This window comes from Notothenia rossii, assembly GCF_949606895.1.
Source record: "Notothenia rossii genome assembly, chromosome: 5".
Lineage (NCBI taxonomy): Eukaryota > Metazoa > Chordata > Actinopteri > Perciformes > Nototheniidae > Notothenia > Notothenia rossii.
Genome location: NC_136903.1, coordinates 89,647,730 through 89,673,723, shown reverse-complemented (window position 1 = coordinate 89,673,723; position 25,994 = coordinate 89,647,730). Strand labels below are relative to the sequence as shown.

Sequence of the window (25,994 nt, the reverse complement as noted above, 5' to 3'; positions counted from 1 at the left end):
CAGACTCCAAACTGCACTCTCTATGTTCAGCAGTTACAATTTAGGGTTTCATTGCAACCAAGATTGTCGAGGAAATTGTGCCTGTAGAGATAATCAGGTACGCGGTAGACTTGTGAGATTAACTATCGAGCCAGATGTTGGTCTGCTTTCATTTTGTGAAAGTCTACCTGTCTCTCTTTCTCTTTTGTCTTGCAGAGTAAAGATGATTCACAGAATGCGCCAGAATCCTTGAAAATAAACCCTTGAATGAAACCGGATCTGCTTTTATCATTGCACCCACCTGGTGCCATGGCTGCTCTAAAAGCTGAAGTACTTCTTCTCAGGTTTACAATCCTCTTTCTTTGCTCGAGTGTGTGCTTGTGTCAGCGAGACTGCACCGGTGTGGACTGTCCTCAGCTGGACAACTGTATCGAAGAAGTGCTGGACACTGGCAGCTGTTGCGCTTCGTGTTTGCAGAAAGGATGCATGTGTGAGGGTTACCAATACTATGATTGCCTCCACGCTGGCTTCAAGAACGGCAAGGTGGCAGAGGGAGAGTCTTACTTTGTTGACTACGGCAGTACAGAGTGCCTCTGCCCCACAGGAGGAGGAAGAATCAGCTGCGACTTCATCAGCTGTCCTGATTTGCCGCCAAACTGCATCGATGTCTCGGAGCCTGTGGACGGTTGCATGCAGTGCGAACGAGTTGGTTGCATCTACGACGGGCAAAAGTACGACGCCGGGCACTCCTTAAACACTGACCCTTGCCAGGTGTGCCACTGTCCCCCAGAGGGAGGGAAGATGATGTGCTACCCTGTGCCAGAATGTGACCAGAACAAGGTCCGTAACCCCATGTTATCTGAACCAACAGACGAGGACAAACACAAGAGTCACGCCGAAAGGTTTGACCCACAAGGGCGAACGGATCAATTCTCAACACCACATCAACTTCCTCCCAACCTTCCCCTCTTCAAAACACCGCCTTCGGAGGGACTATTGCCCTTGACGAAGGAGGAATCAGAAGATTATGATTACAATCCTACAGACTTTCCAGAACCATACCCAGAATCTCTAGCCTTGCCCACCCAGTCCTCTTCCTCCAACGAGCTCACATCTGTGTCTCGAGGCTCTGACAGAACCACCGCCTTTAAGAGCTTTGATAGACAAAACAAGCTGGAGCTGAGAGAGCGACACAAAGTTCATGAACATCCTGCAGACAGAGAGGAAGTGACGGAAAGTCCAATAGGAGAACAACAAAGGACTATTAAGCCACAAACAAAAATGGACACCACTTCTTGGCAGCCTTCACAGAGTCCAACAAGTGCTCAAAGTGTTTCAGTCAGTGATATCACAACGAAGAAAGATCTGGAGCATCCGCCGCATGTGTTTGAGAGTTCAGAGAGCGTCACATTTCCACTCATTCGGGAATTAGGGAGTGAAAAACACCCTCTTTTGAGTCCAGAGAGTGCAGTTCATCAGCAGATAAGCTCTGAGACTCAGACTTATAACCAAAGTGCATCAGAGGGTGGGACCACTGTTAGTTCAAAGAATCAAATCAATGTTAGTCATACAGTGAGAGCTACAGACAGTCAAACCACTCAAGACAATGTCCCACTTTATACGCAGAGCAGCCCAGAAAGCCCACATGTTGAAAAAGACTTACAGGGGACAATAGCACCGGACGTTGAGGAAGGAATGGATGGAGAGGAAGACAAACTAGAAACATCTTTTAGTGTCACTGGGCCTGAAGGATTGGATGTTCCCTACAAGATAAATCCAGCACCACAGGATGGGTCAGAGGGCACAGATCCAACCAGTAGAAAGGAAAAGATCACAACAAAGCCCACCACCAACTCCCCCACGACGCCTGAGTTCCTGACGACCCCCGTGACCCAAACAATGAGCACTACCCAGGAAGTATTAAGGGTCAATCTGCAGCAGAGTGAGCCCAGCAGAAAGCCACTTGAGAGGCTGGTTACCCTTCACAGTGATGACCAGGAAGAGGAGGTGCAGGTAGAGGAGAGAGATTACCGTCCTCTGCTCGTCCAAACTGATGGAGGTAAGTCAAAGCTTTGATTGATGTTGATTTCTATTCTACATAATGAAGTGTCTGATCACACACATTGTCAGTGTGGAGTCTGAAACAGATTTAGAAAACCATCACAATATATCAACTTCATTTTATGAGTAAGAGAAGTTGGCATGTCAAAACAGATGAGGTTGCGTTGAAGAATGATGGAAACATCAATATGACATATCTTTTGCTTTTGGCCTAAAAATAAGGAATAGCAACATTATGGGTGTCTCTCAGTGCAATAATACAGGAGCAGGCTTTTGTGTTCAACATCGTGCCGAAGGACACTTTGACATGTTGACTAAAAAGGGTCAGAGTTAAAACACCAACCCTCTGGTTTGTAGACAATAGGGGTGTAACGGTATACGTATTCGTACCGAAATTCTTCGGCATGGGCCCTTCGGTTCGGTACACGTGTGAAAAAGTTCAGACTGAGCCAAAGCTATTACAAATGCCAAATATCCTTATGTTGCCATGTTAGCAAAGCGCTACCTGGCTGTGTCTGCTACCTCTGTCCCTAGAGAGGGTGTTCTCCACAGCAGGAGACATTGTTAGTGCCAGCAGATCTGCCCTTTCAGCAAACAATGTGGACAAGTTCATATTTCTTTAAAAAAAACATGAAAATACAATGACAAGCAAGTCCTAATGTCAAACTGGCTGCTTAGGTACGAGTACAGTTCAAATACAGATTATTTTAGTTCATCGAAATGCTGCACCTTAATATTTATTTTATTATATTTTGTATTTATTTGAGCGAATATTCACAGTTTAATAATAATTAAAACCCCCCCAAAAATATTTTATGTTTTCTGCTGTACTGAAAACGTACCGAACCGTGACCTAAAAACCGAGGTACGTACCGAACCGAAATGTTTGTGAACCGTTACACCCCTAGTAGACAACCATTTTACCTCTTAGCATTTTACTGTTCTGTTACACTTTTCTGTACTACATGCATGTGCAAGGGACATATAGTATAGGTTGCTGCTCTTCCTTTTCAATGAGGCCTCTCCCAAATACTTGTGGTTATCTTAACTATACAAAAATGAACCACCCCTATGATTAATTGCGGAAAAGTTGACTGGAAACCTGAATGTTGCCTTGGTTGGCCTCCTCGCTCTCCAGCTGTCAGACTGAGCACTGAAGCTCATTCAGATAAAGTGTGGGAGCAAAAATGATGTCAAGCAAATACATAGTAGCACAAACAGATAATATAACCCAAACGTTGGGCTGAGGCTTTCCCCAGCGCTCTGCCAGAAAAGTGTGGACACAGGCCCTAACTCACTGGAATTGAGCTTGGCAGAAACACACCAGACAATCTGGCAGTACCAAGTGAAAGGGAGGTGGTGTAGATGCTGTGAGGCTAATGAGGGAATGAGCAGCAGGTGAGGAGAGGGGCTGAAACCAGGTGGGGGGAATGAGCTGATTGTAAGGATTTGGGAGGGAATGATAGCCAAAACCAGACGGACCAACTTAAAATGCGTTGAACAGCAGAGAAAATCCTTTAAATTACATTTCTTGACTCGACTTGACGTTCCTAAATGGGACAAAGATGTTTGCGGCTTGCTGTAAGGCGGCACCTGTTATTGGTTTTGCTTCAATTTCATTCAGTTATGTGAATTTCCCAGGTTCTGTTTTGGTCTTAGTTGGAGTATACTTTCTGTCAACTAGTGCCATTATGATTTGCTCCAGTGCCAAGCTGCTTATCTTTCCATTATAAGTGGGGGGAAGCCACAACGCCTTACACTCATGAGTAATTGTTGTTACAAATGGTTATAGATCTGTGTCCACATAACGCCGTTTTCTGGCAAAAACAGTGAACAGACTGACTTCCCCCTCTTGGAGTTTAGCATCTGTTTGTGTTACTATATGTGTTAGAAGTTGTTTTTACACTATGTTCACCCACCAGAAGATGCTTGCTCTCACACTTTGACAGATTGAGCTTCACCGCTCAGCCCGACAGCTGTAGAGCGAGTGTGACGATCTGCGTACATATGAGATCTGAGAGAAAAGTCACACACGGTCTTCCCGGCCAATCCGCTCAAACCGACGGGCTTTAGGTCCTTGTTATGATAGTTTCCGTCTGACAGACACGGCAAACAACAAGCTTCTGCTCCAAAGTCTACAGTGATGTCACCTGTCTGAAAAGTTGAAATATTTTCAAATGGAAACACTGGGACCGGTCGTACTAAAAAAGGCTCGAAGCTTCAGACGTCATGCACTCTGTTTTCAATGGAATATATAAAAAAAGACTCAGAAAAAGCTAATATGTGGACCTAAAACAGTTCTTCAATAATGGCAAATACTTGTGTGGAATGCTCCTGCACTTAATCAATCTGAACTCTATTGCTCAGAGAATTATTTCTGCACTTTAGTACCCTGAATCTGAATCTTACGTAAATCGTTTAAATTTCTTAATGTTTAGCAGTCGCAGAACAATGCTCCCTTTGTCCGTCCTGTTGTAAGTATAAATCCAGGCCATATGTCATGAGTGTATAGAAGCAGTGGAGGTCCCCAGGTATAAAACAGGAACATAAATAGCGATCTCAGAGTCTGTCTGGAGCAACGAGTCAAACTCTCATGTGGTGAAAACACTCTCACAGCAGTCTTATAGCCGTCAGCACCATCGCTCACTCCTCAGTCACTGTTTTACTGCGCGTTGCCTCAAAACTCCCCGAGGAGACAGATACGGGAGCTGGAGAATCTGGATTTGGTTATAAATTCTCTCTCTGGCCTCCAGCCTTTAGATGGTTTCATTTCAGGAGGATTTTGAAAAACCTTCATTTGGAATATTTGAAACTATATATGTGTCAGTATAACGATGTCTGAGCTGTCCAATTCAACTCTATGGACGGTACTGTCAGAGAGGGCAAAAGTACACACGTCCTTTACTCAAGTACAGATACTCATGTTTAAAAATACTCTGATAGAAGTACTGACTGAACTTCTTTACTCAAGTAAAAGTAAAGAAATATGGGCTTCGAAATGTATTTAATGGTGGAGTATTCAATTTATTTCAGAAACACTTGTTATATTCCATGGAATGCTCTTAACATCCCGATAGCAATGAATATCTGAAGTGCTTTGACAAAAGATCCATAAAGAAATATCATCTCTGGAAGCCGTGGCGCTGTAAAAAGGACGACCAATCATCTGAGCCGGCCCGGCTAAAGTAACTGGATGGCCTACCTGCCTGTCAGCCTTCCATCTGTGCACAAACTTATCTCGTGCCCTCATTGGTCATGTGCGCGTTCGTGTGTGTTGTAAGGAAGTCTGTATTTTCAAATTCTAGCATACTCGAGCTGATTTCTCCAAAATGACATACCCCACCTTCTAGTAAAATGTACCCATAACTTTGTGTCCTTGGGCAAAACACTTCACCTTAAATTGCTGTATTCACTGTTACATGTCTGATATGTGTAATATGTAATGTAAAGCGATTTGAGCATTCGAAAAAGTGCGTAATGAAACGCAGATTAAAACTAAAGTAACCAGCCTGTTTGGAAAATGTAAGAAGTAGAACGTACAGGTATTTGTGTTCAAAATGTAAGAAGTAAAATTAAAAAGTAGTCAGAAAAATAAGTAGTGGAGTAAAGTACTGATTCCAGAAAAATGTGCTTAACTACTGTAACAAAGTATTTGTACTCCACTGCTTCCCACCTCTGGGTACTGTGACGTCTTGGATTTACGGTTTAGAAAAAATCAAGTTTCATTACTAGTAGCCTTTTCAGTTATACTGTCTAGGATCCATTTATGTTGGCCTTTCCGTTTATTCTCTCTAGATATATCTTACATTATTATTTTTGATAACTTGTTGGCCTTGATTAGATGCACTGGGTTGTATACATGGGGGCATAGGTGAAAGGAAAGGAAGGGCACAGGGAGAGTGAGTCTTCTAAACATCATCACAATGAGCATTAGTCGCCTTTAGCTTAGCGATGTTAATGTGATGTAGTTTGTTTTTAGCCTGATGTAAGCTCTAGCAATGGCATTTACGCTTCGAAAATCTTAAATTGGTGTTCATATGTGGAGATTATCCTGCTGAACAAAACCTGTAAACCACAGACATTTTTTCCTGCAATATCCAGAAAGCCAATGGAAAAATCCCATTGCTTTTTCTCGAGGGAGACCTTGCCATGCTAACTTCTGGGTCGGCCTACACTATTACGTTATCACTCTACAACTCTATCGTCAATATATCTAGAAAAATACACACATCCTGAGGTTCTAAAGTTTCATGAGGCAGAAACACTACAGCTCATTTTATAAAGCACGGTTACGTTGACAAAGCTGTCTAACTACAATAAAATGGTGACCAAAATCATCACACTTGAATTCAAATGGGCTGATTGGATCCCCAAACGTCTCACTGTCAGTCATTTCCAATTTACGCAATTCCAAGACCCCAGCATGCAGAATGATTAAAATACACAATCTTTTTGAATGGAGGACAATGACACATTTATTGAGCATGCAAAAAATAGTTTTCGCTCAAAACTTCAGGGAATTGACATACATGTTTATAAACTGGAGGTATCTGTAGAACCCATTTTCATTCAGATATCTTGGGGTGAGGGGACAACAGATTCTAGGTAATATGGTCTTGCCAAAAAACAGCAAGGGCGTTATTTAGCATCAAGCTAACATAGCATGGTTTCCTTCGCTTTTTTGTAGTTTCAGGTGATTTCAGAATATTGACTCTTCAATATATCTGATATCCAAACTTAAAACGCAACAAGCTTCATTAACACCTTCATCTGTTTGTTGGAGAGGATTTATTTTTTGTTGCTGCGTCCCCTGCCTGAATGTTGCATAAATGGCGCTCAGCCAGTCAGATATTCTGAACAGTCTGTCAGGGTGATAGAGTGTCTATAGAGCAAGTGTGATTTATTTGTCAGGAAGCTGCTTCACACTCTCTGTCTCTTGACTCAGTCACTCCTGGAGAGCTTTTCAAAGGTTCCTGACTCAGTGAATCAGGCATGATGACACCAGCTGTCTGAGGCGTGAACATCTCCATCTGCTCCGGACGCTTTGAAAAGACGTTTGTGAATCATTCAAACTTCGCTGATTTTATTAAATTAAATTTGACAGTTGATTGCATTTATTTGAAAAGAAATAAGCAGGCATGTAATTTTCTATCAGCAGTTAGATGGTAACTTGAGATAAGCTAGTCTCTCGGTCAGTGTTTCTCAAACTTTTTCGTACCAAGGACCACTTAACCCAAAAATAAAACACTTGTGGAACACCTAACTCCACAAATATCCAAAAACACATCGTTTTTCTAGAACAGATTACAAATCGCCTGAAGATGGTACAAACAAGTGGCCACATGTGTGACGAAGGTGTTGCGCTGGGCTATATCATGCAATTGAAAGTGAAACTTAATCTTGCTCCATTGCGGAGATATTCCCGCGAGAGTGCAAAAAACTTAAATGTATTATTTATTTCAAATGTGAAATTTTACCAATATACTCCGGGACCACTAGGGGCGCTCACGGACCACCAGTGGCCCGCAGACCACACTTTGAGAAGCACTGCTCTCATGATTGTTTAAAAAATGAGCACCCTACACAAAGCACTTAATACTTTCATGCTATCGTGCTAAAAGACTTAAGCCAAATTAAATGTATGTGTCCCAGGCCACAAGTCTGTACCAGCTGATGATCCATTATATCGTGATAGACATGTCGATTGACAAGATATTTACAGTCAACAGTCAAGAAGTCGCCAATTAAAATGTCACTTTATCAGTCGAATCATAACATGTTTTGTTCAAGTCATTGTGCACAGCATGGGATAAAAGCCGGCTTTAAACTATGAAAATAAAATGATGAACTAAGAGAAATAACTTCAGGTACAGCGCTAGTAGCAAACAACCCAACTCTAGAGCTGTTAACGCTGCTCCATACTGTAATTTGTTCCAAAACACTACACGATGCAATGCGATACGATATACGTGACAATAAGATTCAATACGATACGAAATGAAAACATTTTATTCAGTCAGATCAGGTCGTACATATTTTGCATCTTAAATCCCAGCAGCTCCAATTGCAACATCAACAAGAGCAAATATTAAGACGAGAAACAAGAACTGAATCACTGAAGACAATATGATCAAGACCTTTTATCGTACAGATATGTTCATCGTGGTCTTCCCAGGATAGAAGATGGTCTATTATTATCATTTTGCCTGGTGTTAAAAGGCCTTAAATCTAAGCTAGTAGAGTCACTGGTAAATCCAGTCAACAGCCAACAGATGTTTTAAGGTCACCTGCTTTAGAACTAACAAACAATATTTATAATACAACTGAGAGAACAGCTGTATAATTCTCCGGAGTAGTAAACATGTTTTTTCCCTTTGGATGCTATATTCTTCCAAATCCACTTTGTTGGATCCAGATTCAAGGCCACAGACGGTCCCCTGAGAAGAACTGCAATCAAAATGCCAGTCACAATCCCAGACCCTGACAGAAAGCACGGTCATGATATACGATTTACCACATTTGGACTGCTCATGCCTGTATCTGATGCAACACGGCAAAGAGACAGAAATAGTGTTCACATCATTATTTCTGAATAATCTCTGTGTCAACGTACTCTGCATGTGTTCCGTGAATGTAAGACAAACGTTTCCATCTGTGTAATCGCAATGCTTCCTCTGGGATATCCAATAGCAAACGCTGAGTTTATACGACACGGCTTTATGTCTAGATTGGTGACTGATATGATTTAACTGCTCAAAGGAATTACTGCACAAATGCTTCAAACTGAGCGATGTATTTTATGACATGAAATTAAACGCTGATGTTTGCTGAAGTGCAACTGGATTTACTGGACATTTATCATACATCACATCCCTCACAGTTGTGTAATGTTGAAGCACATTTCTCATACATTAAAGAGTCCTCTCCTGCTGATGTTCAGGCTCATATCAGTATGTAGTGTCTCTACTTTAAAGAGTCCTCTCCTGCTGATGTTCAGGTGTATATCAGTATGTAGTGTCTCTACTTTAAAGAGTCCTCTCCTGCTGATGTTCAGGTGTATATCAGTATGTAGTGTATCTACTTTAAAGAGTCCTCTGCTGCTGATGTTCAGGTGTATATCAGTATGTAGTGTCTCTACTTTAAAGAGTCCTCTCCTGCTGATGTTCAGGTGTATATCAGTATGTAGTGTCTCTACTTTAAAGAGTCCTCTCCTGCTGATGTCCAGGTGTATATCAGTGTCTAGTGTCTCTACTTTAAAGAGTCCTCTCCTGCTGATGTTCAGGTGTATATCAGTATGTAGTGTCTCTACTTTAAAGAGTCCTCTCCTGCTGATGTTCAGGTGTATATCAGTATGTAGTGTCTCTACTTTAAAGAGTCCTCTCCTGCTGATGTTCAGGTGTATATCAGTATGTAGTGTCTCTACTTTAAAGAGTCCTCTCCTGCTGATGTCCAGGTGTATATCAGTATGTAGTGTCTCTACTTGAAAGAGTCCTCTCCTGCTGATGTTCAGGTGTATATCAGTATGTAGTGTCTCTACTTTAAAGAGTTCTCTCCTGCTGATATTCAGGTGTATATCAGTATGTAGTGTCTCTACTTTAAAGAGTCCTCTCCTGCTGATGTGCAGGTGTATATCAGTATGTAGTGTCTCTACTTTAAAGAGTCCTCTCCTGCTGATGTTCAGGTGTATATCAGTATGTAGTGTCTCTACTTTAAAGAGTCCTCTCCTGCTGATGTTCAGGTGTATATCAGTATGTTGTGTCTCTACTTTAAAGAGTCCTCTCCTGCTGATGCCCAGGTGTATATCAGTATGTAGTGTCTCTACTTTAAAGAGTCCTCTCCTGCTGATGTTCAGCTGTATATCAGTATGTAGTGTCTCTACTTTAAAGAGTCCTCTCCTGCTGATGTTCAGGTGTATATCAGTATGTAGTGTCTCTACTTTAAAGAGTCCTCTCCTGCTGATGTTCAGCTGTATATCAGTATGTAGTGTCTCTACTTTAAAGAGTCCTCTCCTGTTGATGCTCAGGTGTATATCAGTATGTAGTGTCTCTACTTTAAAGAGTTCTCTCCTGCTGATATTCAGGTGTATATCAGTATGTAGTGTCTCTACTTTAAAGAGTCCTCTCCTGCTGATGTGCAGGTGTATATCAGTATGTAGTGTCTCTACTTTAAAGAGTCCTCTCCTGCTGATGTTCAGGTGTATATCAGTATGTAGTGTCTCTACTTTAAAGAGTCCTCTCCTGCTGATGTTCAGCTGTATATCAGTATGTAGTGTCTCTACTTTAAAGAGTCCTCTCCTGTTGATGCTCAGGTGTATATCAGTATGTAGTGTCTCTACTTTAAAGAGTTCTCTCCTGCTGATATTCAGGTGTATATCAGTATGTAGTGTCTCTACTTTAAAGAGTCCTCTCCTGCTGATGTGCAGGTGTATATCAGTATGTAGTGTCTCTACTTTAAAGAGTCCTCTCCTGCTGATGTTCAGGTGTATATCAGTATGGAGTGTCTCTACTTTAAAGAGTCCTCTCCTGCTGATGTTCAGGTGTATATCAGTATGTAGTGTATGTACTTTAAAGAGTCCTCTCCTGCTGATGTTCTCTACTTTAAAGAGTCCAAGTTAGCTGTCCAAAAAAAGCACCTAGCAACAAATCCAGTGGCTTTTTGAACTCCTCTACTTTAAAGACAGTTTCCAATATATGCTCTCGAAATGAAGAGGGCATTTAAAAGATTTTCACGTTTTTGTCCTACAACATAAAATATGTCAGTAAATGCTCCACTCGTGAATATCCAAAGTTTCTGTGTGTCATACAAACAGCGGTTGCTAACAAATGAATAAATCAACTACTCATCACACCGAACATAAGCTGCCTTTATCTTAGCGGAGACGATATGACGTGAAGTAGTTTGTTTATCTTTTACTTCTGTTGATTGCAGTTGCTAATTGTTCCCAATGACTGGCTTATGTTCTAGGACAGGAGAGGGTTAGTAATGGTGTGTTCAGTCGACCAATCATCAGTCAGAGAGAGAGATTGTTCTCGATCGTCTCTGTTGCTGTTTGTTTTTCGGATCAGCTCCAATGTTATCAAGACAAAATCATCCTGTTTTTAACCCTCCTGACCCAACCAGTACTGCCCCAAAGTCAAATCAACTTTATTGTCAATCTTTCAGTTTGTGAGTACAGACAGAGAGATCGAAATAACATTTCCCACAATCCCGAATACAAAATACAAATATATATAAGGGCGGCGTGTGGCACAGTGGGTCAGGTTCAAACCCCACTGCAGTCAGCATGTCGTTTGGTCCCTGAGACACTTCACCCCAAATGGCTCCTGTGGGGATTGTCCACAGTATTGAGTATGTAAGTCGCTTTGGTTAAAAGCGTCTAACAAGTGACATGTAATGTAATGTAATATAAAAATATGTATAAAATATGTATATACCTATATACACAATCAACAGACACATTTATACATATCTGTGCTCTCATACCAGTATCCATCACATCAAGGTCATCTTTAAAACTTGCAGATTAGGTTTTCAAAGATACTGCTAAAGTGACGGGTGTTGGATGGTGTGAAAGGCTTTTCAGCAGCAGTCACAAATCATCCGTCTCTCCTCACAGTGTTGCCAACAGTATTGACTTGACCCAGGAAGGGTGACAGTAACTCAAAGGCAAACGGACCCAAAAAGACACAATCCCAGTTATTTACGATGTCAGTGGCAGCGTCGTCTGATTATTAACTTCAAGATAGACGACTCTCTGTCTGCGCCGGCTCCAATCTCACTGCTTAGCTCAAGATCTTCAAGTTACCTGAAGGCTTTTTGTTGTTGTTTGAAAGCAGCGCTACATTTCATAGATTGGAGAGTTCTGTTATAGCTTTGAGGAGTCATTATGAACCACTAAAGCAGGGGTGTCCAAACTACGGCCCGGGGGCCAAATGCGGCCCGTGGTCCATTTTTTATTTGCCCTCAACAAATTCAAAAACTATAATGGAATGCGGCCCACACGCCCACAGTACTTATGTGTTAATAAGCCCACTTTTCAGATCAATTCAGTCAACTAAATGAATCTCTATGGAAAGCTGTGTTCTGTTCTTAAAGCATCTTCAAGTATAAAGAATCATTGACCTTCATTTGATCTATTTTGCTATCTTACAAGTTAACCTAAGAGGAAATATGCCTCACCTCTAGTGAGGGGCCCATCTCTTCGTATGTTTTTCTGTATGTAGCCCTCAGTGGAAAAAGTGTGGACACCCCTGCACTAAAGCTTTGACAGTTCATGCTTCCTGCTGTCCATGGATAATACTTCTGTTATCAGGGTCCTCTGCACACTTAAAGCCCACTTCAGAAGAGGCTACTGTATGACCAAAATCACCAAAACAATACAGCATGTCCTGCAGCTTAGAATATAGACTGTACAAATGACATCCTAAAAATATAGACCAAGGACATATCACATTGCAGTATGCTGTTGTTGCCTACCAACGTTTGTGTAAATGTTGAAACTGTCCAGAAAGTAATAATACTCCTTTTAAGTCGGACGAATCCCATTAGTACCATTGTTTCTTACCGTCTAAGTATAATGTAAGACACAAAAGAACATGTATGATATATCTTTTCATTTCTATCGCCTGCATTTTCCCAGCTCTGGATCAAAAATCAGAGACATGTTTTTTTTATTGCTATTATTATTCCCAACAAGGGAGAGAGTGACTTTTAAGATGTCAGCGTTAAAAGCCACTGGCATAGATATCGTGAATAATGGATGATATTTATTCTCATCTCCTGTTATTTTTCTTGCATATAACTTCTGCTTGATGGCTTTTCTTTTGCATATCTTAAGTAGATCTGGTAAAGCTTTCGCCTGTCAGTGAGGTATCTCCTTCTTTGTTCCTCAGCCAATGTCAAAGCTGTTTTTAACTCAGGCTGTCGACAGGAAACAAATCGCCTAAATAAAGCGGGTGATGATGTTGAGTGGGTCCCTCATTTATCACTTTGGTCGCTCTCCTTATCTCTGAATGTGGGGAAGTAGCTTGGATCTGAGCACTATTTACATAATGACCCCATCGTTACAATGTCATGTTCCAACTGTACATTGAAACACCTAGCAGCAAAGTATTAAAGAACAACCTTTATATCTGTTTGGTTGTGTCATCAACACTTTGATCAGCTGTCCAGAATTAACACATATTTGTTTCTTCTCAAGAAGGTCTGGAGCAGTGATTCTCAACTGGTGGGTCGCGGACCCGTTTCGATTTTCTAACGCTGTGCATGCAGTCGGCGTTGGACTGGAAGTACCGGAGACCATAAACGGTTTTGAAAACTTCTGTCACGTAGTGATCATCTTCTCAATAAAACATCTTTGCTGATGTTTTTCGAGTCTTCTGGCCAATCAGAATCAAGATTGTTGCCGGAAGTCCCCACGGAGAATAACTTTGCGGTAGAACTCTTCTTTATACATCCATGGGTACAACTTCAGATAAAAATGAACACATAATGAAATATGACCCCTGGTTTGATGATTGACAGGTCACAGAACAACGAGGGCTATCTACCCTTACCCACAATTTAAAGTAAATCACAGACTATCTCTTCTTTACTCTTCTCTCTGTGAGGAGCAGCAAGTTCAGCTTCAGAACAAAGTGAAAAACAAACAATGGCATAAAATATTATTAATATGTCGGGTAGTAATAGATTTATTTATTTTCTTCTCAGAGTGTACCAGAATGCATTGTTTATGTTAGTATTTTTTAAAAATCTCCTGGGGGAGAATCCCCCCAGACCCCCTGCTGGGGTTGGGTTTTCAGCATGTGTGCCTTTTTATACAGTTCAGCTTTGATTCCATCATCTCATTAAACCTTTTTTAAAAGCATACTTTAGTTCTGTGAAGGGATATGCACTGTACTTCACTTTTATTCATATTGTAAGCTGCAAAGCGTATATATTACTGAAGGATTTTTTGTTGAATAGATTTGAGTGCTTCAAAATGTTGGGTCGCGATTTATTGACCAAGTAAAAAGTGGGTCCCGAGGCCTGACCAGTTGAGAACCACTGATCTGGAGGTTATGAATGAAACAAAAGCTTACGTGGCAACAAGCCCTTAATATGTTTTGTCACCATGGATTTTGTAACATAAACTCAGATTAGTTCTGATTTTAGCACTGAATTCAATGAGCTTTACTAACCACAACCATGGGTTCGATCCCAATTCTTACAGTCAACATGTCAATGCATTGTTGGGAGAAACTGAACCCCATTTGCTCCCAAAGGAACGGTGTGTAAATCTGTAAGAAAGTTAGCACACATTAGACACATTTAAGTTTCCACTAATAAGTCGTGCAGAAGGGATGAAGGAAGGAAGAAGGAAACAAGGGAGACGAAACAAAGAAAAGGAAGATGAAGAGATAAGGAATCGTGCAATGGGTTACAGTTATCGGAGTTAATAGAGGAAGGGAGCTAAGGAGGACAAACAAAAACCAGAAAGGCAAGGAGGGAGGAAAGAGATAAGGAAAGAAGGATGGTAAGGGAGGTAGAAGCAAATCAAAAAGGGAAGCTTGGTAGGAAGTCGTTTTTTACGTTTGGTAAAAAAAAAGACATGCATTTAGTATGTCTTTTCGTTCACATTTTCATCCTACGACTGAATGTCTCCTTAGTGCGGCAGCTCTAATTGTCCGATTCGATCGTTATAAAAGAGAGTCTTGCATTTTGTTGCCAGGCGGGCAGATCTCTCAGACTTCAGGGCCACGTCTGGTCTTCAGATCTAATCAGACTTCTGCTGCTGGATTCCTCCCAGAGAGACCCTGGCAGTGTAGACCATAATGAAGTGTGACATAATGGAGAGAGCTTGTTCCAGAATATAAAGGATATTACTCATTACTCACTTCTCCTGATGTTAATAAGGTTACAGTCTATAAACCATTCCAACTTGCTCGTGGATTGTTGTTAGTATGCTGCCATGGTAGAGTTTTACGACATTACTGTTGTGTTGTGGATAATTGATCACCACAGGGCTCCAGAGAGAGAGCAAAGTATATTGAAACGTTTTTACTTGCAGAGCACAAGTTATACATACGGCACAACAACTTACATACACGTGAATTAATGTAAGAAACAAAGTAGTTTCTGCAATAACACAAAACAAAGCATTGGGCCCAACGATGTCATGGACTGATACAGAGGGTGTAGTACCGTCATTTGGCCACTACGACAATTTGCAATGCACAGAACACTTTCTTAAAGGTCCCATATTATACTGTTTTTCATCAACATATTATTGGTCTCAGATATATACAGAACATGTCTCTGAAGTGATTGGCTCCAAACACCAAACAGAACATTGCAGCATTACCCATAATCCCCTCTGTTTCAGCCCTGTTTCCAAAGTGCAGATTCTCTGTCTGTTACTTTAGATGAAAATAAGGAGCCCCTCCCCACGCCCCTCTGAGAGAGATTTGGTTACAAAGAACTCAATGGTGCTCTAGGAGGAGATTCAGGTGATAAGGGGGGGGGGGGGGTACCTTTGTTGCTGATTGGCTAATGGTTACACAAGACAACACATCGTTATGACATCATAAAGTGGCCTAAATCTGATCAGCTCATTTTCAGACAGGTTTTTATAGAAATGGATCAGGACAAAAAGAGAGAGAATCTTTGTTCCTGAAACTTCCAGAGTCTCTTTCCACAGAGGGGACACATGTTGATGTAGAAGAGACATGAAGAAGAGGGGACACATGTTGATGTAGAGGAGACATGAAGAAGAGAGGACACATGTTGATGTAGAAGAGACACGAAGAAGAGGGGACACATGTTGATGTAGAAGAGACATGGAGAAGAGGGGACACATGTTGATGTAGAAGAGACATGAAGACGAGGGGACGCATGTTGATGTAGAAGAGACATGGAGAAGAGGGGACACATGTTGATGTAGGAGAGACATGAAGAAGAGGGGACACATGTTGATGTAGAAGAGACACGAAGAAGAGGGGACACATGTTGATGTAGAAGAGACATGGAGAAGAGGGGACACATGTTGATGTAGGTGAGACATGAAGACGAGGGGACACATGTAGATGTATAGATGACAGGAAAATGGATTTTGCGTAATAGGTGACCTTTACGGGTTTGGCGCAAAAGGCATAAGCAGAATACAGAAACAACCCATAATACAAAATAAAGCTCTCTGAACGTGATTGGCAACAATTACAATGAAATCCTAATCAGATGTAGACCTTATTGACCTACATGTACAATGAAATTAATACGATTTTGTGTGTGGGCCACACTGCTGTCTCATAATTGGACCAGCTGCCAACATTTCTCACGAAGCAGCTGGAAACGGGCCCAGGTTAGACTGATGTTGACGGGTTTAGTTTTGATAGATTGCCAGGCATGGAAAGGGCTGGCTGGGCTTTGTAGGAGATTAGCATTTCCAGGCACAGAGCAGTCGAACAAAGGTTGCTATATGTTGGGAAAACACTGAATGTCCTCTTCCAGTATGAGAGTAACATGCTAACAAAGGTATCCCAACTGTAGCTGTGAACATGACAGGATGTGTGATGACCTAGAAGAGCATCAGGACTGTTTGAGGCATATGATAGAGCTATGTGATTAACATGATGATTCAGCCTCTATGGAGAGAGACATATGACAAGCATGATCATTTCTGACGTGGAGCTAATCTGAAGTAAACATTGAATACTGCTTTCTATTCCTCCGTCTTGTGACTGAGGAACTCCCTCTCTTGGATATCAGCATGTGAAGGACACTGTTCAGGAACTAGTTGATGCTCTGTATGTGATGACTACTTCCATTCTGGAGAGGATCACAGATACATGGATCCTGAGATTCAAGCTCAAGCCGGGGACCAGGGATATTTTTCTAACACTAAACCTCTGTTGTTCCAGAAAGAAGAAGTGAAGAGTGAGCAGGAAACACTGAGAGTCGTTGCTTTGCTCCTGAATGTGAGACAAAGAGAAGGCAGTGCTGTTCTGTTCAAAGCTTTTTTTATTTCAGTGAAAGCAGATATTTCAGAGACAGCATAAACTCAGTGTGAGGACAGTCCTTTCAAAGCTTACAGTGCATTATATTCCCATCTGCTTTACAGATGAGACCCTGGGGGGCTGAGTGAGAAGTGAGGCAGATGATACATGTGTCTCCCTGAGCTCACGTTGAAACCTTGTGTGGTTTCAGGATATTCAACAATCCCTGGACCGACCTAAATAAGCATGACGAAAAACAAAGCTGTTGTTCCTCAAGTTACCTGTCTGTCTTGAATTAAGAACTGCCAAAAAATACATAGAAAGAGTATGGAACAGTTTTCCACTCAAGTCGAAATAAAATTAAGATTTGATGGATGCAAGCCAATCATAAACAATACTATGCCCGGCATTACAATCCCCACAGTGCTTTTGTCTCTTTCTGTAATGGCACAAACACACGTCTATATCGCCGTATAACTTTATTGATCCATCACAATTCAATCTTTGCAAACAAACTAGATATCATATTATATATTTTAAAAAGGATGGAGCACAAACAACCACTTTTTCTAGCTTTCTATGTACAAACATATCATATATATTATTCTGAAATGGACGATACATTCATGGGTTGTTAGCATTTGGCCAAAGCACCTCTTTCAACATACGGTCTGGATCAAGACTAAATTACACGCCTCCACATGTTTTGGAAAAGAAAACAAAAGCCTAGTTTCCTGTTGAGCTTTCTCAGACTGAAAACATGACGAACTGTGTTTCTCCCGCCTCGGTTTCTTTGTGTTTCTTTGTGCAGCCGGTATGAATTGATTTACACGGCATTGAAGGCATTTAGGGAGTGTTGTTTTTCCAACAAAATAATAAGAGCAGGCCCGAGCGGGTAATGGCTGAGAACAATGCAAGGATGCAAACTGAGCTCCCTGCCCTTTATCAACATGCTGCCTCAACAAACAAACAAACAAACCAGGCAGAGAGGAACTGACTCACTCCTTCTTTGCAACAACATGTTACTGCCATAATCATACAAAACATACAATGCTGATGGGAGTTTTCTTCAATATTCAGTGGCATATAAGAGTTCAAGTTGTCTTTTCACTCCAAGACGAACTAAATACAACTCAAACGCATAGAATTGGGACGGATGAACCCCTCTGTAATGGTCTCACATGCAGAGCACACAGCACACAGTGAAATGTGGAGCACCAGGATTCTAGTACTAGGAGCAGTGGGCAGCTATTGCACAGCGCCCGGGGAGCAATGGCAGTGAGGGGGGAAGGGGGTTGCCCGGTGCCTTGCTCAAGGGCACCACGGCAGGGCAGGAGGTGAACTGGGACCTCTCCAAGTAGCAGTCCACACTCCATTTTTAGGTCTGGTCGGGGACTTGAACCAGCAACCCTACGGCTCACAGTCCAAGCCCCTACTGACTGAGCCACTGCCGGACACTGCATGATGAAGTCTTCATTAAGATGCCATTGAAGGAAACGTTAACCGAACAGTCTGGAAGCCATTTCAACTTTGATAGAAACGTTGTTGATGGAAATGTTTATTTCGTGTTGCCCGAACAATTCAGAAAGCGTCGATAGAAAGGTTTTTGATGGAAACGTATTTGACGGAAACGTTGATGACATGATTGACCGAACAGTCTGAAAGCCATCGATGGAAACGTTGTTTGTAGAAACGTTGTTGAAAGAATTGTTGTTGATTGAAATGTTGATTTTGTGTTTTCCCGAACAATTCAGAAAACATCGATGGAAACGTTTTTTATGTAAAAAAATGTGATGGAAACGTTGATGATAGAAACTTTGCCCGAACATTCCGGAAACCATTGATTTAATCGTTGTAATACACTTCTGATATGCAAGACTCCTAGCTAACGCCATTTGCTTGTCCATTATTAGCCAGTGATCTAACGTTGCCCACGATGAAAGGGGGAAGACACGGAAATGGATCATTATTGATGCATTAAAGTGTTCTCAAAGCTGGTCCAGCTAGTTTGAATGACTTTGTATACTGCAGGGTAGCTTGTGGATTTACTCCAGGTGGAACTAAAATCTGATTTAACACTTGATTATATTTCACATCATTCATCCACATCTGTAAAGTAACTAAAGGGATTTAATACATGTAGTGGAGTAAAAGTACACCATGTACCTCTGAACTGTAGGGGAGTAGGAGTACACAGTAGCATGAAATGGAAATACTTTACTTATTTTTACTACATTACTGCTTTTCATACAATTAAATTGACTTTCTTTCAACAACCCATGGGTTCACAGGTTCAAAAACGGACTCCCCACCAATGTGTCACACTCTCTTTGTGGACTGGCATTATATTAAGGAAAACTATTTTTAGAAGGAATTGTCACTTTTCCCAGACCTGAGTAAAAAGTTTCCAATAATAAAATGGGCTCCTGTATTCTGGTAATGGATGTAGAAATGTTGAAGGCGCCTTCGAGGCCCGCTGCAGTCTACCATATGTTTCTGTCTAATTCCTCACTTGTTATGTCTGCATTCAGTTTGGTTACGTCGTCACAATTGATAACTGAGGTGTTTACGTTTCATCAGTTCTGTGTGAGCTGATGTATCTCAATCTCAATCTTTATTTATTTATTTATATAGAAAAAATCCTCAGTTGACCAAAGTGCTGTACACTCTCTGCTGTAGTTTCATGTGTCTCTGCTATAGTTTCATGTGTCTCTGCTATAGTTTAATGTGTCTCTGCTGTAGTTTCATGTCTCTCTGCTGTAGTTTCATGTGTCTCTGCTATAGTTTAATGTGTCTCTGCTGTAGTTTCATGTCTCTCTGCTGTAGTTTCATGTCTCTCTGTCCTGTAGTTTCATGTCTCTCTGCTGTAGTTTAATGTCTCTCTGCTGTAGTTTCATGTCTCTCTGCTGTAGTTTCATGTCTCTCTGCTGTAGTTTCATGTCTCTCTGTCCTGTAGTTTCATGAGTCTCTGCTGTAGTTTCATGTCTCTCTACTGTAGTTTAATGTCTCTCTGCTGTAGTTTCATGTGTCTCTGCTGTAGTTTCATGTCTCTCTGTTGTAGTTTAATGTCTCTCTGTCCTGTAGTTTCATGTCTCTCTGTCCTGTAGTTTCATGTCTCTCTGCTGTAGTTTCATGTCTCTCTGCTGTAGTTTCATGTCTCTCTGCTGTAGTTTCATGTCTCTCTGGTGTAGTTTCATGTCTCTCTGTCCTGTAGTTTAATGTCTCTCTGCTGTAGTTTCATGTCTCTCTGCTGTAGTTTCATGTCTCTCTGCTGTAGTTTAATGTCTCTCTGCTGTAGTTTAATGTCTCTCTGCTGTAGTTTCATGTCTCTCTGCTGTAGTTTCATGTCTCTCTGCTGTAGTTTCATGTCTCTCTGTCCTGTAGTTTCATGTCTCTCTGCTGTAGTTTAATGTCTCTCTGGTGTAGTTTAATGTCTCTCTGGTGTAGTTTAATGTCTCTCTGGTGTAGTTTAATGTCTCTCTGCTGTAGTTTCATGTGTCTCTGCTGTAGTTTCATGTCTCTCTGTTGTAGTTTAATGTCTCTCTGTCCTGTAGTTTCATGTCTCTCTGCTGTAGTTTCATGTCTCTCTGCTGTAGTTTCATGTCTCTCTGCTGTAGTTTCATGTCTCTCTGGTGTAGTTTCATGTCTCTCTGTCCTGTAGTTTAATGTCTCTCTGCTGTAGTTTCATGTCTCTCTGCTGTAGTTTCATGTCTCTCTGCTGTAGTTTCATGTCTCTCTGTCCTGTAGTTTCATGTCTCTCTGCTGTAGTTTAATGTCTCTCTGTCCTGTAGTTTCATGTCTCTCTGCTGTAGTTTAATGTCTCTCTGCTGTAGTTTAATGTCTCTCTGCTGTAGTTTCATGTCTCTCTGCTGTAGTTTCATGTCTCTCTGCTGTAGTTTCATGTCTCTCTGTCCTGTAGTTTCATGTCTCTCTGCTGTAGTTTAATGTCTCTCTGCTGTAGTTTCATGTCTCTCTGCTGTAGTTTCATGTCTCTCTGCTGTAGTTTCATGTCTCTCTGTCCTGTAGTTTCATGTCTCTCTGCTGTAGTTTAATGTCTCTCTGGTGTAGTTTCATGTCTCTCTGTCCTGTAGTTTCATGTCTCTCTGCTGTAGTTTCATGTCTCTCTGCTGTAGTTTAATGTCTCTCTGGTGTAGTTTCATGTCTCTCTGTCCTGTAGTTTAATGTCTCTCTGCTGTAGTTTCATGTCTCTCTGCTGTAGTTTCATGTCTCTCTGCTGTAGTTTAATGTCTCTCTGCTGTAGTTTCATGTCTCTCTGCTGTAGTTTCATGTCTCTCTGCTGTAGTTTCATGTCTCTCTGTCCTGTAGTTTCATGTCTCTCTGCTGTAGTTTCATGTCTCTCTGCTGTAGTTTCATGTCTCTCTGTCCTGTAGTTTCATGTCTCTCTGCTGTAGTTTAATGTCTCTCTGGTGTAGTTTAATGTCTCTCTGCTGTAGTTTCATGTCTCTCTGCTGTAGTTTCATGTCTCTCTGTCCTGTAGTTTCATGTCTCTCTGCTGTAGTTTAATGTCTCTCTGCTGTAGTTTCATGTCTCTCTACTGTAGTTTCATGTCTCTCTGCTGTAGTTTCATGTCTCTATACTGTAGTTTCATGTCTCTCTGTCCTGTAGTTTCATGTCTCTCTGCTGTAGTTTAATGTCTCTCTGCTGTAGTTTCATGTCTCTCTGTCCTGTAGTTTCATGTCTCTCTACTGTAGTTTCATGTCTCTCTGTCCTGTAGTTTAATGTCTCTCTACTGTAGTTTCATGTCTCTCTGTCCTGTAGTTTAATGTCTCTCTGCTGTAGTTTAATGTCTCTCTGCTGTAGTTTCATGTCTCTCTGTCCTGTAGTTTAATGTCTCTCTACTGTAGTTTCATGTCTCTCTGCTGTAGTTTCATGTCTCTCTGTCCTGTAGTTTCATGTCTCTCTGCTATAGTTTAATGTCTCTCTGCTGTAGTTTAATGTCTCTCTGCTGTAGTTTCATGTCTCTCTGTCCTGTAGTTTAATGTCTCTCTACTGTAGTTTCATGTCTCTCTGCTGTAGTTTCATGTCTCTCTGTCCTGTAGTTTCATGTCTCTCTGCTATAGTTTAATGTCTCTCTGCTGTAGTTTCATGTCTCTCTGCTGTAGTTTAATGTCTCTCTGCTGTAGTTTAATGTCTCTCTGCTGTAGTTTAATGTCTCTCTGCTGTAGTTTCATGTGTCTCTGTCCTGTAGTTTCATGTCTCTCTGTCCTGTAGTTTCATGTCTCTCTGTCCTGTAGTTTAATGTCTCTCTGCTGTAGTTTCATGTCTCTCTGCTGTAGTTTCATGTCTCTCTACTGTAGTTTCATGTCTCTCTGCTGTAGTTTAATGTCTCTCTGCTGTAGTTTCATGTCTCTCTGCTGTAGTTTAATGTCTCTCTGCTGTAGTTTCATGTCTCTCTGCTGTAGTTTCATGTCTCTCTCCTGTAGTTTAATGTCTCTCTGTCCTGTAGTTTCAGGTGTCTCTGCTGTAGTTTAATGTCTCTCTATCCTGTAGTTTCATGTCTCTGTCCTGTAGTTTAATGTCTCTCTGTCCTGTAGTTTCAGGTGTCTCTGCTGTAGTTTAATGTCTCTCTGTCCTGTAGTTTCAGGTGTCTCTGCTGTAGACCTGCTGCAGAGCTGCTGTACTGCCGGACAGAAATGGGCCTCAGATCATCAACACTGCAAAAACATGCCGACCAATGACAAGCAGTCGATGTGCAGGTGAGTGACCTGGGGCCTCATTTCAAAACATGCCGTACGCCATCTTTTGATTTAGTCATTTATTAGCAACCGCTGTTTTTACGACACATGGAAGCATTGGAGCACCTTTGGAGTTCAATGTAACAACTCAAATCAAAAAGTTCCACCATGTTGTGTGTGTGTGTGTGTGTGTGTCAGTGTTGCAGGAAAGCAGTGCTGCCTCAGCTCTTTGAAGGAGATCCAGTGTCAATCAGGCATGACTTCAGCCAGGAGAGGAGACACCTGTGAGGGGGAGGAGGATCGGTGCCCAGACGACTCTCACCAGGTAAGTTACTGTCTCACTGCCAAGGGAACTCTTAAAGGTCCCCTATCATACTGTTTTTCAGCAATATATTATAGGTCTCAGATATATACAGAGCCTGTCTCTGATTGGCTGAAAGACCAAACAGATCATTGCAGCATCACCCATAATCCCCTCTGTTTCAGCCCTGTTTCCAAAGTGCTGATTCTCTGTCTGTTACTTTAGATGAAAATAAGGAGCCCCTCCCCACGCCCCTCTGAGAGACATTTGGTTACAAAGAACTCAATGGTGCTCTAGGAGGAGATGCAGGTGATAAGGTGGGGGCGGGGGGGTTACCTTGGTTGCTGATTGGCTAATGGTTACACAAGCCAAAACATCGTTATGACATCATAAAGTGGCCAAAATCTGATCAGCTCATTTTCAGACAGGTTTTTATAGAAATGGATCAAAAAGAGAGAGAATCTTTGTTCCTGAAACTTTCAGAGTCTCTTTCCACAGAGGGGACACATGTTGATGCAGAAGAGACATGAAGAAGAGGGGACACATGTTGATGTAGAAGAGACATGAAGAAGAGGGGACACATGTTGATGTAGAAGAGACACGAAGAAGAGGGGACACATGTTGATGTAGAGGAGACATGAAGAAGAGGGGACACATGTTGATGTAGAAGAGACATGAACAAGAGGGGACACATGTTGATGTAGAGGAGACATGAAGAAGAGGGGACACATGTTGATGTAAAAGAGACATGAACAAGAGGGGACACATGTTGATGTAGAAGAGACACGAAGAAGAGGGGACAAATGTTGATGTAGAAGAGACATGAAGAAGAGGGGACACATGTTGATGTAGAAGAGACATGAAGAAGAGGGGACACATGTTGATGTAGAAGAGACATGGAGAAGAGGGGACACATGTTGATGTAGAAGAGACATGAAGAAGAGGGGACACATGTTGATGTAGAAGAGACATGAAGAAGAGGGGACACATGTTGATGTAGAAGAGACATGAAGAAGAGGGGACACATGTTGATGTAGAAGAGACATGAAGAAGAGGGGACACATATTGATGTAGAAGAGACATGAAGAAGAGGGGACACATGTTGATGTAGAAGAGACATGAAGAAGAGGGGACACATATTGATGTAGAAGAGACATGAAGAAGAGGGGACACATGTTGATGTAGAAGAGACATGAAGAAGAGGGGACACATGTTTATACATCAAATCAAATCAAATCAAGTTTTATTTATACAGATTTTTAAAACCATTGTTGGTCTAGCCAAAGTGCTGAACTTATAATAATTACCTTACAGTAAGAACACTTTACAGCAAATAAAAAAGCACATTTTGTGCAGAATACCAGTATGAGAAAACGACCCCCTCTGACCTTATATATAAAAGACATGAAGAAGTGGGTTTTGCAAAATCGGTGACCTTTAAAAGTGAATAAAAGTGAAAGAATCCAACATAGAAGTTTCTTTCATAGATAACACTCAGAAGAACAAGAGGAAGGAAGTTGTCCATAAAACTAATTTTAGATTAATATAGTGTTGCAGTAATGAGTCTTTAAATTGAAAATGACTTCCAGGTTCCCTCGTTTTGAAGTCAAAAGTTTATGAACATGTTTGTGGTCTTATATAACGTCTGTGGTTAAAACAAGCTGAAGAGACTTTCACGTTTATTCGTACGACATAAAATAGGTCAGTAAACACAAACACTAACAGTAAGGTTAACTGGAAAGCTTGAGAAACACTGATACAGAAAATAATATTTACTGTTTTTGTGATTTACATTCCAAATGGGTAATTTATTGGTTTACAAATGGTCAGTTTGTGGACCAATTATTCCTAAAGCATGATTCTTTTATTTTGGGCTTCCTGCGGTGGGACTCTTCTTAATGGATCCCTCCCTTGGCTTCAGCTTTAAGTGCGATGGTTGTTTGGAGCTTTTAATTAGGCTCCAGACCAATAGCCAGCAAATACGCTATAGACAAGAATAGACAATAATTAAAGTTTTTGTGTTTGGTATTTTTATATATTTAAAGGTTAGAACGGACCACGGCCAAAATAAAATAAATATATTTTGCTCTGTATGCCGCACTTAGAAAGTTTAGGCTTATTCAAAGGCTAACGACGTAGCATTCACTTTGGTTGACTGCAGGATTCTTGCTTTTTTTATAAATTTGTTTCATGCACTTATAGAAAGTCTCTTTGGATTAAAGTGTCAGCTGAATGTAATGTGTACAAAGGTACTTTTATTCCTTTGGAACTACCGCATTATGCTGAGTCAATAACACTGTTGTTTTGGCCAGAATGAGATAGCCATTTCAGACACCTAAGCCGACAGAAAGTATTTTGTAGAGGTGATACAAGGAAACGTTATTGGCAAACAGCTTAAATATATTGATAAAGAACTGATGTGATTTCTCTCATAAGGAAACAGGACTCATGTTTTAGCTCAGAGTCAATTGCATTCCCCTTTACTCCAAGAGAAGACCTGGTAGTCTGGCCCTTTGAGCCAACTGTTCATATGTTGAGGAATCCAAGCTGAAGCATTGTGCCAGATCATTGTTTTAGAGGAAAGTAAAAGAAGCTGGAAGTCTGGTTTCCTTGCTTGACATGTAAGGAAGACTCAGGGACAGTTTCATCCCACAGGCCATAAGACTGTTAAACACAATATTAGATTGAATATACATGTAAAATGAACAGCGTGATTCTAAGTCCCGTTATCCAACAGAAGCTACGGAGCAGAGATGATTTGTGGGGATTTGTGTGTTTGATGTTCAGGTTTGCTGCAGCTGCTGTGCGCTCGGACTTCAGGTTCGAAGTGAAGGAAAGGGATGTGAAATCCACCAGTTCCTGGGATATCCCTGCGGTCACATCTTCCTCACCTGCTGCGAAGAGGAGGAAGGACTGAGCAAGGTCTCGCTGAGGAGAAAACCCAGACCAACGTCTATTCCTAGAGAAGGTACTTTCACACACTGA

At 41.3% G+C, this 25,994-nt stretch overlaps 1 protein-coding gene across 1 annotated transcript; it reads left to right on the top strand.

Moving 5' to 3' along the window:
* LOC307038948 (fibulin-2-like) lies at positions 1-25,994 on the top strand (the record flags this gene model as incomplete). The annotated part of the gene is made up of 5 exons (XM_079680618.1): positions 1-97; positions 196-2,038; positions 22,612-22,729; positions 22,907-23,033; positions 25,797-25,994. The coding sequence occupies exons 2-5, from the start codon at positions 247-249 to the stop codon at positions 25,992-25,994; spliced, it is 2,235 nt and encodes a 744-aa protein (XP_079536744.1). The 5' UTR covers positions 1-97; positions 196-246.